The following is a 13,930-nucleotide window of genomic DNA, read 5'->3' on the forward strand; positions in this document are numbered from 1 at the left end:
ACATCCCATAATGTGCCCCATAGAATCATAAAATCATAGAATTGCCCAGGCTGGAAGGGACCTCCAAAGGTCATCTAGTCCGACCTCCCCGCAGTCAGCAGGGACACCCCCAACTAGACCAGGTTGCCCAGGGCCCCGTCCTATGGCAGTTACAACTTTCTCTGTGAAAGGTGCTCCAGCCAACGTTGACTCATCGCGATGGGTGTCACACCCAGCCACTAGGGCTGAGGGTCTCCTGGGACAGCTTGAGAGGGCAGGGTTGTCCCTTCTTCTGAATCCTTAGCTTGGTTTCCCACCTGCCTTTGGGCTCTGTACTCCTCTGGGATTGCAGAGATGGGCCTGTGGTGGGCTGATGGCTTGTGGGACAGGGCTGAGAGTAACTGGGGCAGGGTATTAAATTGAGTTTCCCCACCCACCATCGTATCTCTCTGCTGCGTTGTGCGTGTGCAGGCAAGTGGTTGTCCCATAAGTAAACACTGTTGATTTGAAGAGTCAGATGCCCCCATGACTTCCAACTCAGGAAGGTGGAGTTGCCTGAAATTTGAATTTAGTCACTACTAAAGTAGAAAACGGGAAGTATTTAGCAGTACACGTCATCAATATGCAACAATTTGGAGCAGATTTGAACAATTTGTCTATGTGGGCAGCTTGACTCCATCTCTCAAGTGACTTTGGCTTTTTTAAGCTGGACATAAAGGGTTTTATACCATTTAACTTGACCCCAGCTATTGAGCTCCAGCTTTTCAATAGTGTCGTGTAAAAGCAGCCAAGATTCAAGCCCTAGCCTGATAAATTCCCTTTCACATTTAATTTAGTAAGAAGTTGCTTGTATTGTGTTTCTTGCTGATTGTAAATCTCTTCCAGTATTTACGATCACACCGGTGAATGAAAGTGTTTACAAGTCGCACCATTTCAGAGCAAATGAATGCACATCCTTCAACAGTGCTATGATCTTTTTTTTTGCTTTTTAAAATACTTCCTATATATTTGATTTTTCTGCTTTTAAAGGTTTTTCAGGATGATATATCGACAACTCATTATGGAAGCAAGTGAGGATTAAGTTAGCACTAGAACTGCCTGTCACTCGGGGAGATTTGTCATTTGATAGTTTCTAAGAGTTCAATGAAAATCTGTGGTGCCTGCTGGATCCAAAGAGAAAGCTTGAGCTCAGACAGTTAGAGAGATGTCCGTACCACCATACTTCAACTCTTTCAAAATGAAGAATTCTAATTATAATGATTTGAATATAAATGTGGCCAAATCACTGATGTTAACCTGAAAAGGACCTGGGGGTGTAGGTGGACAGCCGGCTGAACGTGAGCCAGCAGTGTGCCCCGGTGGCCAAGAAGGCCACCAGCATCCTGGCCTGTATCAGGACCAGTGTGGCCAGCAGGAGTTGTCCTTATTGCCAACATGATTTTAAAGCTCTGGCTGGAGCTTTTTAAACACCAGTTTCTTAGAAATGGAGAGAGATCTCTTTGGACAAACCAAACTCAACTGGTGGTTTTTGTAGCTTACGTACTGATGGAGCATGACAATTCACCCACCCAGAAGTAACCCTGAAACTGAAAACATGACCTACCAGTCTGAAAGGGAGTCTGAAGAAAAGAAAAACCACCCCAACAAAGCGTAGGGACATTATTAGGTTAGTTAGAGTATTACTGACAGAATCACAGAATCTTCATGGTTGGAAGGGACCTTTGAGATCAAGTCCAACTACAACAAAAAACACAAACCACCACCACAAACAGACACAACCCAACAGTCTCAGGCACTAGAGCATGCCCTGAAGTGCCACCTCTACCCGTTTCTGAAATGCCTCCAGGGATGGTGACTCCACCACCTCCCTGGGCAGGCTCTTCCAGTGCCTGACCACCCTGTCAGCTTTTATTTCTTTTTCTATTTTTTTTTAAAAACTTGCATCTAAGTACAAGCTGGAGGTATTCCCTGGTTGGTACAGAAAACTGATATGGTCTGTAAAATATAAGGCCAGTATGTTTGAAATATCTGAGTGGAAGGAATTTTGATATATGAGATGCAGAAAATTCAGAGGAAATATCAGGGTATCATTGTACTGCGGAGTTGTGATGGCCTCCTAAATGTGAGTGAAGCAGAAGTGGTTCGTTAACCAGGAATAGAAATGAACATCTGGACTTCTAAACCCTTGATGGTGATGTTAATTATATGTTACACAAGAAACTGGGCTCTTCTGGGAAACTTTTGGTCATAACATGAAGCATTTTGTCAAGCCAGGAATCAGGAGCAAGTGCTTTGTGAGCACAAAGGTAGATTCAAAAGGAGAAGGATTTCAAAGGAACGTGTGTTGCTAAGACAAGTAATTGTGTCCGTTGCAGTGGTTTAGACCAAATTCCAGTGTTTTAGTTTCATTGTTTCACGTGTGTACATATGTGACAAAATAAATCTGAGTCCTAACTATGACATTATATTTAATAAACCGAAAAGAGCCACCCCCAGCATGGGTTCACCACAATCTGTAGACATGTCCCTTGAAACGTTTCTGAGCAGCATTTACGGCAATGCTTCACAGCCCCAAGGCTTCCAGCAGGTGTTCTCTAGGATGTATTCCCCCTATGTATAAAATTCATTTCAAAGTGCTGAAGTGGGAATAGTCACTTGCCCCAAGCTCTGCAGAGTGACAATCAGCCCGAGCGGCTGCGTGTGGCGCGCAATGTCACCTTCAGAGCTGTTTGGGTCTGCAGACTCAATTGTGCAGTTCGGTGACAGCAAATGCCCAAAGGGCATTTCCTCAGATAGATAAAAAAGAATGTAATCATGAGGTTTCTGGTCAGTGGTGAGAGACTTTGGAGGATGCTGATCAGGGTTGCCCTTCTTTGTGTTCAAGAGAACTTACTTTCTGAGTCACTTGCTTTGTGCTGGGCCTTGATTTCCCCCTCCCCTCCAGTGTGAGGAACGTCACAAAAAGAGCCACCCCCAGTATGGGTTCACCACAATCTGTAGACATGTCCCTTGAAACATTTCTGAGCAGCATTTACGGCAATGCTTCACAGCCCCAAGGCTTCCAGCAGGTGTTCTCTAGGATGTATTCCCCCTATGTATAAAATTCATTTCAAAGTGCTGAAGTGGGAATAGTCACTTGCCCCAAGCTCTGCAGAGTGACAATCAGCCCGAGCGGCTGCGTGTGGCGCGCAATGTCACCTTCAGAGCTGTTTGGGTCTGCAGACTAAATTGTGGAGTTTGGTGACAGCACTTGCCCAAAGGGCATTTCCTCAGATAGATAAAAAAGAATGTAATCATGAGGTTTCTGGTCAGTGGTGAGAGACTTTGGAGGATGCTGATCAGGGTTGCCCTTCTTTGTGTTCAAGAGAACTTACTTTCTGAGTCACTTGCTTTGTGCTGGGCCTTGATTTCCCCCTCCCCTCCAGTGTGAGGAACGTCACAGCAATAGTACAAAACACACGTAGGCCCATTCACACACTGTTAATGTCACTGATGTATTACCAGTTTTTCAAAATATTGTACAAAACACATGTAGGCCCACTCACACACTGCCAATGTCACTGATGTATTACCAGTTTTTCAAATTCATATTTCCATCCTTGAGCATCCTTTTATTAATTCAAATCTCAGCTTCCAATCAGAAGTACAAGTCACTAGTCCATATGATTCCAGAAATAAGCTAAGCTAATTGGGCCCACGGGCTCCATGAGTACTGACACCACCAGACAAATATAAGGAATACCTAAGTATTTACTGGGGGTGAGGAGGGGAAGAGATACACCTGAATTACCCGTTGTGCAGATCACTAACATCTCATACAACAGTCTTCCGGGTGTCAAGAGTCTTCTACTACCACCTTGAACTCTCAGTTGGCAGCCACCACCCTGCAGCTCCAGCACCCCTTAACTTTTTGTCCTTGCACTTCCCAGAGTTTCTGGTGAGGAAAGAAGGTTCTCTATTAAAGAAAACAGCTTTAGTGTAATACTAGTTGGCAAAGCACAGGAGCAGGCCATTCCACTGTGTTGTAAGTCAAGCGAGCAGGTCAGAAGACCAGCTTGGCTGAACTCCTCGTGGAGCTCAAGAGGAAGAAGAAACAGTATGATTTCTTGAAGTGAGGTCAGGCTTTGCAGGAAGAACACAGAGCTGTGGTTTATTTATGCAGGGGAAAGACATGAAGGGCCGAAACTCAATTGGAGTTGAAACTGGCCAGTGTTGTTTCAGATAACAAGAAGGTATTTTTTAAGTATATTAATAGCAAGAGGAGGTCTAAAGAAAACATTGGGCTGGTTCTTCTTGGAGACGGTCATCTGACTAAGAGAGATGAAGAAAAAGCAGAGGCATTCAATGTTTTTTTTTGCCTCAGTCAGACCTTGGGCTACTCAATTGTCTGAGTTGGAGGACCACAAGTGCAGGAACAGTGACTTTACATTTGTGGTCACTGAAATTGTAAGGGATCAGTTGTATTGGCTGAATATTCACAAGTCCATAGGGACTGATAGGATTCATCCCACAGGTCTGAAGGAGCTAGCAGATGTTATGGCAGGATCCCCCTCTATCATCTACCAAAGGTCTAGGGAGCCTGGGGAGGTCCATGATGACTGGAAGCTAGACAGAGACCTTGGGCTACTCAGTCATCTGAGTTGGAGGACCACAAGTGCAGGAACAGTGACTTTACATTTGTGGTCACTGAAAGTGTAAGGGACCAGTTGTATTGGCTGAATATTCACAAGTCCATAGGGACTGATAGGATTCATCCCACAGGTCTGAAGGAGCTAGCAGATGTTATGGCAGGATCCCCCTCTATCATCTACCAAAGGTCTAGGGAGCCTGGGGAGGTCCATGATGACTGGAAGCTAGACAGTGTTATTCAAATTTACAACAAGGGACCCAGAGAACTACAGACCTGTTAGTTTAACCTCAGTTCCAGGAAAAATTATGGAGAAGATTATACTGGGTACTGCTGAAAGGCATTTAAAGAATAATGCAATCATCAGGCACAGCCATCATGGGTTAACAAAGGGAAAGTCCTGTATAGCTAATTTGATATCTTTCTATGATAAAGTCACCCACCTTGTGGTTGGAGGGAAGATGGTGCATGTAGTTTTTCTGGATTTTAGTAAGGTTTTTGATACTTGTCCTTCACAGTATCCTTCTGGGCAGGTTGTCCAACTGTGGGATGAGTGAGTCCATGGTGTGCTGGGTGAAGAGGCCAAGAGGCAAACCACATCCTGGGGTGCATCTAACACAGTGTAACCAGATGGCCAAGAGAAGGGATTATCCTGCTGTGCTTTGGTGTGGCCTCTCCTGCAGTGCTGTGTGCAGTTCCACAACTGAAGAAGGATGTGAAGGTCCTTCAATGCTTCCAGAGGAGGGCAACAAAGCTGGGGAAAGGGCTGGAAGGAACGTCCTATGAGGAGCGGCTAACGACCTTGGGTTTGTCTAGTTTGGAGAAAAGGAGCCCGAGGGGTGACCTCATTGCTCTCGACAGCTTCCTGAGGTGGGGAAGTGGAGAGGGAGGTGCTGAGCTCTTCTCCCTGGTATCCAGGGACAGGATGTGTGGGAACAGCTCAAAGCTGCATCAGGGGAGGTTTAGAGTGGACATTAGGAAGCATTTCATTACTGAGAGGATGGTCAAACGTGCGTACAGGCTTCCTAGAGAGGGTGATGCCCCAAGCCTGACAGTGTTTGAGGCATTTGGACAATCCCTTAACTATATGATTTAGCTGTCTGTCCACCCCAGACTGGTCAGGCAGTTGGACTTGATGATGGCTGTACATCCCTTCCAACTGAAATAGTCTATTCTATTCTGTTCTAGATGCCAGCCTAGCTCTCTCATCTTGCCTTTCCTTCCCAAATTGTGCTACATATATTACATGTCTGTACAGCAGGCCTTCCACCTAACTTCCGTGGTTGGTCCTTAGGTAGCTCCCTGTCCCCTCCATCTCTCTGTATCTTTCCAGGCACAGGGAAGTTGCAGCAGCAAGTTCTTCCTTCACCTATTGCAGGGCAGTCCCTGGTTTAATACCTCCTAATGGACTGCAATGCACAGAGGGAGGTTCCGACCAGAACCTTGTACCAGAGGTCTGCATGCAAATCGCTATTTAAAATTGGTAATTGTACGTGTATAGGAATTTAGAAATGCAGTTATAATTTGTTTCATACAACTAAGCGAGCTGCTTCCATCAAGAGTATGTGTTGCAGCTCAAACGTCCAATCTTCTTCCTGCTTCATTAGAAACATGATGACTAAGAGGAGGAGTAGCCCAGCTGCTTTTAAAATATTTTTTTCGCAACTCAGTGAAGAAAAAACTTTGCACTCTGTTCATCGATATTTCTGTGCTTAAGAGCAAGTTTTGGTTATTAAGGGCTATGCTGCAAACCAGAAGGAGAAACAGTGGCTGCAGAAATTTGTGATGACAAAGGGCATTTTTCTCAAGACGTTTTGCACAGCTCGGAAGACTGGAAATTACAGTACTTGGTAGTAATTTCCATTCCTTTTTCAATATTGTCTTTGCAAATACATGAGCTGGTATTTAGGAGAACTGAATAATACTCATCCCACAGTGTATACGGCTGCTGATCCTGGAGCCAGACACTGAGCTAATAACAGTTCAAAGTTACTCAACGATAATATATAAAAAAGTGGATTATCTGATTGTAATTCTGTAGCCTGAAGTCTTCATCTCTTTCTATCCCTTTCATCTGTCTTGTTTTTTGCAACGTATTGTAAAGCTGTGGTTCATGATGTATTGGCAGTGAATGCTGAAAGGAACATTAATTTTAACTCATAACAGAAAATTCAAAGATAATGAAACCATTACTCTCTTTCTTTTTTGTCACTATATTCTCTCTGTTAAGATTTTTTTCAAACTATAGTTCATTTTTTTACCTCCCACTTTTATGCTTACCTCGGAGAAGATGTACAATCTTAGGGAAGTAGGTAGCCAACCATATTAATATATTTATATAATGGGATAATTTGTCATTATTTGTTTGTGAGGCAATGGGACATATCATACCTTATTACTTGTTCACTACTGGGAGTGCAGAAAAGGACGATGATGAATGGCGTAGGACTGAGAGAGAAACACAGGGCAAGATCAAGGACACAAAGTTGGTAACGGGCTTCAGTACTCTGTCGGAGTGGGGTGTGCTTTAGGCACGGTGCTAATTGGGAGTGTGTTTTTGCGTGGTCATAATGAGAGCTGTTGGGACACATCTCTGTTCGTTACCACTTCAGAGTGTACCCTGGAAATCAGCTGGGCTGGAGTCTAGGCAGGAAAATGGAAATAACCCAGCGTGGTCAGCTGTGCCCTCTGCTATTTCAACCAGCCCCAAACCTTTTATAAATAATGTTTTGAAGGGCTGTGTTTCAAGAAAAGAGGGCTATAAAATGATATATTTTTCTGCATAGTCTTGGCTCCATAGCTTTATAAAGAAAAGAAAGAAAATAAAAGGAAAAGGTGGAGTTATCTTGACACAACTTTACATATAAAGAAAAGAAAGAAAATTAAAAGGTGGAGTTATCTTGACACAACTTTACCAATCACTGTATTTTTCATACAGGGTTATTATTTTTTTTTATCTTTTAAGTTAAAAATATGTAAGAGTATTCTATGATTCTATGGCAAGCTAGTCTGTATTAAAATCAAACTACTGAAGGTCACTGCATGTAAGATCAGTGTTTTACGCTGATGCACATTTACTGATACCTTTAACTTTTTGATGTGATTGGATAAAGATCTCTTGATAAATAATACTTAGTGTAGAGAAGAAACATGAGTAGAAATGCAGTATAAAATCTATAAGCAGCAGTCCAAAAACAGATAAAATATGGAATAGCTGTCAAGCTAGATATATTGAGTTAGCCAGGAATATAAGCTTTTGACTCAGGATTAATTAACATTTCTAAATACATTTTAGTCTTCAGAGACCAGCATAGAGAAGACGATTTGCAAACACTTGCTGTGCCTACCTGCTAAGGATAGGGTAGTTAATTAGAATCATAGAATCATAGGATTTTCTTCATTGGAAGGGACCTTTCAGATCACCCAGTCCAGTAGGGTAGTTAATTAGAATCATACAATCATAGAATTTTCTAGGTTGGAAGGGACCTTTCAGATCACCCAGTCCAACAACCATGTCTCTAAGCCCCCCGTCTACCCATCTTTTCAATACCTCCAGGGATGGGGCCTCAACCCCTTCCCTGGGCAGCCCATTCCAAGGCTTAATAACCCTTTCAGTGTAAAACTTTTTCCTAATCTCCAATCTGAACCTCCCCTGGTGCAACTTGAGGCCATTTCCTCTTGTCCCATCGCCTGTTCCTTGGGAGAAGAGACCGACCCCCCCTGGCTACACCCTCCTTTCAGGGAGTTGGAGAGAGCGAGAAGGTCTCCCCTCAGCGTCTGTTTCTCCAAGCTGAACAACCTTTTTTTTTGTTTGTTACTGTGCTGTAATTCTGAGATAAACTGTTTATCCCAAAACCTGTTGGCTGGTGGTGTCTGTTACCATGTCTGGAACTTATTGCACAGTGGGGATGTCTTCAGCCCTTCCAATGCTGTATATGTTATTGAATGTATTTCATGGCCCCAGCAAAATGCACAGTTAAAACTGGATGAGGAGACCATAAAAAGCTGAGAGGAGATGTTCAAGTAGTCAAAGATGGACATTATTTATGAATATCACTTCTTGTCAGATGTTTTGAAAGGCACCATGCTCAGACACCCAGGGGTAAGAAATTCAAAGGTCAGTTCTCTTAGCAGGATAATCTCTTCGTATGTTTTATTTTCTCTATCTGAGTTTTAAGTAAATATTGCTGTGTACTTCTATTTGTAACAATGTTATTTAGAATCCAGAAGGTGGCAGTAGTTGCCAATAATTAATTTGTAAAATAAGCCTATTTTCAAAAGCTGAAAAATAAAGAGATTACACTCAGAGGAAAGCCAAACGATATCTGCATGTGTGTAAAATATTACAACATATCAAATTGTTAGCAATAGTTATTAGTTTTCAAGTTGCTAAATGGGCTATTAAAGAGAACTTGCAAATACATAAGTTAAAGAATTTGCCCTAACACTGAATTTATTTTTTTTTAATCCAGCTATTAATATTAGCCAGCCGAGTTTCAGTGGCACAGATGTCTTTGGCTATACCTCATTCCTAGCTTACTCTACAATCCCAAATATCACCTTCTACTATGAATTCCGCTTGAAATTTCAGCTGGCAAACCACCATTCAGCTTTGCAAGATAACCTGATTTTTTTCACTGGACAGAAGGGCCAAGGTAAGCTTTATTTTTATTACCCATCCTTACAGGCTTTCAAATACTCATCAAACAAATAGGATAAAAATACACACAGCTTTTTCTTGATTCTTTTTAGGATGTAATTTCAGTAGGAGGAGATTAATCTCTTTGATACTTTCTTGTTCTGTAAACACACAGTAAACCATGAGGTTGACCATGGACGCCCACCCCCATGCACTGCTTGGTGATGGGCAGGAAGAGGAGTCCAGAGTGAAGTTGGGCCTTAACGTATGTTAAGCTTACATAAATAGTTTTTTGGTATTTATTTTATAAGTGGGAGTACTAAAGTAAAAGCAAAAGCAAATCCAGCTGTATCGCTTGCCCTGCGAATATCCAGATCGCAGTACTGCACAAGTGTGGCAGCTTTTGTCTCCTGTTTCCAAAATAAGGTTTTTCAAATTTTAGATCAATTCAGGCTGAATACGTGCTAACTACCATTGCTTTCAGACTGGAAAAAGCAAATCTGTTCTTTCCAAAAACTTGCAAGTATAATTCTTTACTTGCAAAAGAAGAGGCGGTAAATATGTATATGTATAAATATGGATGTGCTCATTATCAGGCAGAAAAAAAGAGGAGAAAACCTGTGTTATTCACTTGACTAGACATAAATTATTTTCAGGAGATAGAAAAATAGTGAATATAAAAGGTCTTCAGAATTAACAACACTGAAACACTGACGGTTTCAAGGAGCACCCCTCTAAAAAGAGGAGAGTGCTGCTGGGTGTGCTGTTTGCAGCTCAAGCAGCAACACATTTGCTCTCAGCGTAAATTATTTTTAAGGAATGTTTACTGTAGCCCTACATTAAAGGACACTTAAAACAGGTACGTATGAAAGTGTGCTTTTTCAACAGCTGCAGGGTTTATATTTAAGAGAGCCAAAAATAGTTTAAAACAGGCAAGTCCAAGTTTCATTTGCTGCCCTCTTGCAATGAAAAGGTACTGCGCTTGTTCCCTCCCCCGGAAAATACATTTCTTCTGAAGGACTTCTGCCAATGAAAGCATGTGTAGTCTTAAATGTAAAGAAATTATTTACTACATATTTACAAATAAATTAGTTCTAAACTGAATGTTTAAGAAGACTTCCGAGAATTTAAGGTGTTCTGACGAGAAACTTCGGTAACATATACTCCAGAGCTAATAACAGGTACAAAAGCAGAAAAACCAGGACATTTTCCCTCCCCAAACTCCATCTATTAGTGTATGCTCTACAAAATAGCCACCGCTGATTTTCATAGCTGAGATATTTCACTCACTTAACTTACAGCCTTTGAAAGCATAAAATATTAAAACATTTGGGATCTGGTTCTATTCGCAATTATATTAGTGCAAGAAAAACTAAAAGGCAATAAAATTACGCCACTGTAAGCCTAATAGAATCATAGACTCATAGAATGGTTAGAGTTGGAAGGGACCTTAAAGATCATGGAGTTCCAACCCCTCCTGCCCTGGGCAGGGACACCTCCCACCAGACCAGGTTGCTCCAAGCCCCATCCAGCCTGGCCTTGAACCCCTCCAGGGATGGGGCAGCCACACGTAGGTAGGGATGCACAGGCAGGAATCAACCTAATGTGTAGGTAGGAATCAACCATTTTTGAATCCCTAAAGAAGTGGATGAGAAATCAGCCAATAGCATGTGAATTCAAGATGATGACCTTATTTCTTTGAAACCTACTCAAGGGTCTGTTTTTCTTTCCGTTCTTGGTACGGAGAAGGAGTAAGACAAAAGAATCAAAACAGTTAAAAGGTGTCTCTCTTAGGCAGGCTGTTAATTAACATTATCTTCACCATCAGGTCGATTTTGTAGAATGCTGACACTGTTGCATTTCTTTTATGTACTTCACTTCCAAGAAAGCATTTTAAAAATTGAGACAGCATTTTTGTCACTGGCAGGACTGGTTTGGGTAATAGTTTTCATGCTGAAAGCTTCTTTCTGATGAAATCATGAAATCTGGTTTTTTTTTCCTGATATCGTGATCTAGGTCTCTAGAGAGAACCTAAGTAATTCCTGTTAGGAATATATCAGCTAACTGATAATAATTATATGTTATATATATATAATAATATATCTAACAGAAAAAAATTCCTACCTTAAAACTGATAATTGAAGCTCTGTAGAAATCTTAATTCAACTTCTACTGGCAATCACCCCACTAACATTTCTGGTACTGGGTTTTAGGGCTGGTTGTTCCTTCTATCCTATTGTTTGTCAGGAATCATTTCTCCAAATGAGTTAGTGAGTTACAACTATAGAGGTTGTTAATTAACATTATCTTCACCATCAGGTCGATTTTGTAGAATGTTGACAGTGTTGCATTTCTTTTATGTACTTCACTTCCAAGAAAGCATTTTAAAAATTGAGACAGCATTTTGAACAGCACCTTGTCTTTAATGTTCGCCCTTAGTTTTGTGGGTCAAATCATGTAAGTACATCGTGGACACTGCTGAAAAAGGAAACTTTGGTAATGATTTTAAAAAATTGCTATTTTCAGTTTGGAATTCCTTCACCAGTACTGTGCCAATGTAACCAAAGGCAGTGGGGCTTCATTCAAGTCATGAACAAATCCTTGTAATAAAAATGAACAGCGTTTGCATTCTATTCAGCTGAATGTAACCTGCACATTTTCTACAGAGGCTGTGTATTCAAATTCTTCGGAATAAGTTTTTCTTTATACATATATATATTCATGTTGCATCAAAGCAGTTAGCGTGTAGAGAAATCAAACTTTTTACAGAAAAAGCAGAGCGCTGTTCCCCCTCCCCCCGTTGCTAACGCAGCATGTTCATTTACAGCCTGGGAGAAGGGGAATAGGGCAGTTTTGGCCATGAAACAGGAGCACGAAGAGCTTCAGTGGGAGGATGAGACACACGTATCATTGCTTCTCACGGGGAAAAGCCCACCTTATCTTCTGCAGAGGAGGCAAATTCCCCACGTGGTCGGGGCAGGGGCATCACGATACGCATTTGAGATAAAATAGGACAAATAGGAAGAGACCTTCTCTGAAACAAATGCAAAATGAAATAGCCTTATGAAAACAGAAGAAAATATCAAATCAAACACAGTTTACAGGCATGAAATTGATCACCGGATTGCTTGAATCCACAGGAGAGCTGTGAAAAAACATTCGTGGCTTTGAATTTCAATTCAGAATATCCCAATCCAGGACTGAGAACAGTCTCCCCTTTGACTGGTGTTTGTATCCCAGCTCTTTTGCCATACTAAGAGTATATGCAAAAGAAGGGGTGGGGTTTGTAAAAAGAAACAGGTTAATCATGTTTTCTCTAATCATGGGGATTCGACTCTTGCCTACATGAGAAGAGGGACTGAATTCTCTGCAAAGACACCAGTGTAAAAATCCATTTACGTGGGCGACCAAGAATGGCCCTGGGAATCTTTCAGGTGATATTTTGTAGGATGGAAAGCACAGACTGCACTTACAGCGTGTAGTCCTAAATGTAAAGAAATTAAATTATTTACTGCAAATCTGCAAATGAATGAGTTCTAAACGAGGAGATGAACAAGAATTCAGAGAATTAATGCAGAAACTTCGGTAACAAATACTCTAGAGCCACCCTGACCAGGGGCAGCTGTAATAAAGTCTCCAGGCTCTCTGGGGTCAAGGGCAGCTGAGCAACCTTCATAGAAGCTGCTAGAGCTTCCTCAGGCCCATGTCCATGTTGCTCCCCTTACCTCAAAGCAGCAGGTGCCCTCAAGCTTGGAGGCTACTAAGGTACCTACCAATCTTGAAAGCATACTGGAGTAGAACTAAGTCTTGGGCTGTTTTCACATACAGCTTGGAATTTCAATTTGCCTTTTTTTTTGAGATTTTGGAGAAAGTTGAGAATTTATTCATGTTGCAGGGCAGGGAACAGCAATTATTGCTCAACAGGTTTTGTGGATGTCACTAACCTAACGTAGTGTGAAAAAGAACTTCCTTCAAAAAGCCTACAAATATGCTCAAAATGTGCAGTTTCTATTTTAAATCCACAAGCATACTGGAAATAGTATCACAAGTTAAACAGAGAATATTAAAAATATAGACAAAACTTCAAACTTTCCTTGCTAAAATTTTCCTTAGCTGATCTATTTTCGCTGAATTTGGAGATTATTTTATGTATCAGTATTCATTAAATCCTGGAATGAGTAGCTTTTCTATTTTTGCCTTTTCAGGTCTTAATGGAGATGATTTCCTGGAGTTAGGCCTCCGTAATGGCAGAGTTGTGTATAGCTACAATCTAGGTTCTGGCACAGCAACAGTCATCAGTAAACCCCTTGATCTGACACTCGGTATTCATGTCATCCAGCTGGGCAGACACCTCCAAAAAGGCTGGCTGAAGGTAAGGTGTTATTTCCTTTATAGAATCATAGAATTGCCCAGGCCAGAAGGGACCTCCAAAGGCCATCTAGTCCGACCTCCCAACAGTCAGCAGGGACACCCCCAACTAGACCAGGTTGCCCAGGGCCTCATTGAGCCTCACCTTGAATATCTCCAGGGATGGGGCCTCAACCACCTCCCTGGGCAACCTGTTCCAGTGCTCCACCACCCTCACAGTGAAGAACCCTCTCCTCATCTCCACTCTAAATCTGTTCCCCTCCAGCTTGAAGCCATTGCCCCTCATCCTGTCACTGCAGGCCTTTGTAAACAGGCTC

The 13,930-nt window shown here is 41.8% G+C and overlaps 1 protein-coding gene across 1 annotated transcript in view; it reads left to right on the plus strand.

Moving 5' to 3' along the window:
* The window catches only part of EYS (eyes shut homolog (Drosophila)), a 43,383-nt gene that overhangs the window by 3,588 nt on the left and 25,865 nt on the right, over window positions 1-13,930 (plus strand). Inside the window, exons 2-3 of the mRNA XM_014936858.1 lie at window positions 9,079-9,261; window positions 13,451-13,617. Coding sequence (XP_014792344.1) covers window positions 9,079-9,261; window positions 13,451-13,617 — 350 coding nt within the window. The remainder of the gene's footprint in view (window positions 1-9,078; window positions 9,262-13,450; window positions 13,618-13,930) is intronic.

The sequence above is a fragment of the Calidris pugnax genome, unplaced genomic scaffold (assembly GCF_001431845.1).
Source record: "Calidris pugnax isolate Ruff unplaced genomic scaffold, ASM143184v1 scaffold12, whole genome shotgun sequence".
NCBI classification, from domain to species: Eukaryota; Metazoa; Chordata; class Aves; order Charadriiformes; family Scolopacidae; genus Calidris; species Calidris pugnax.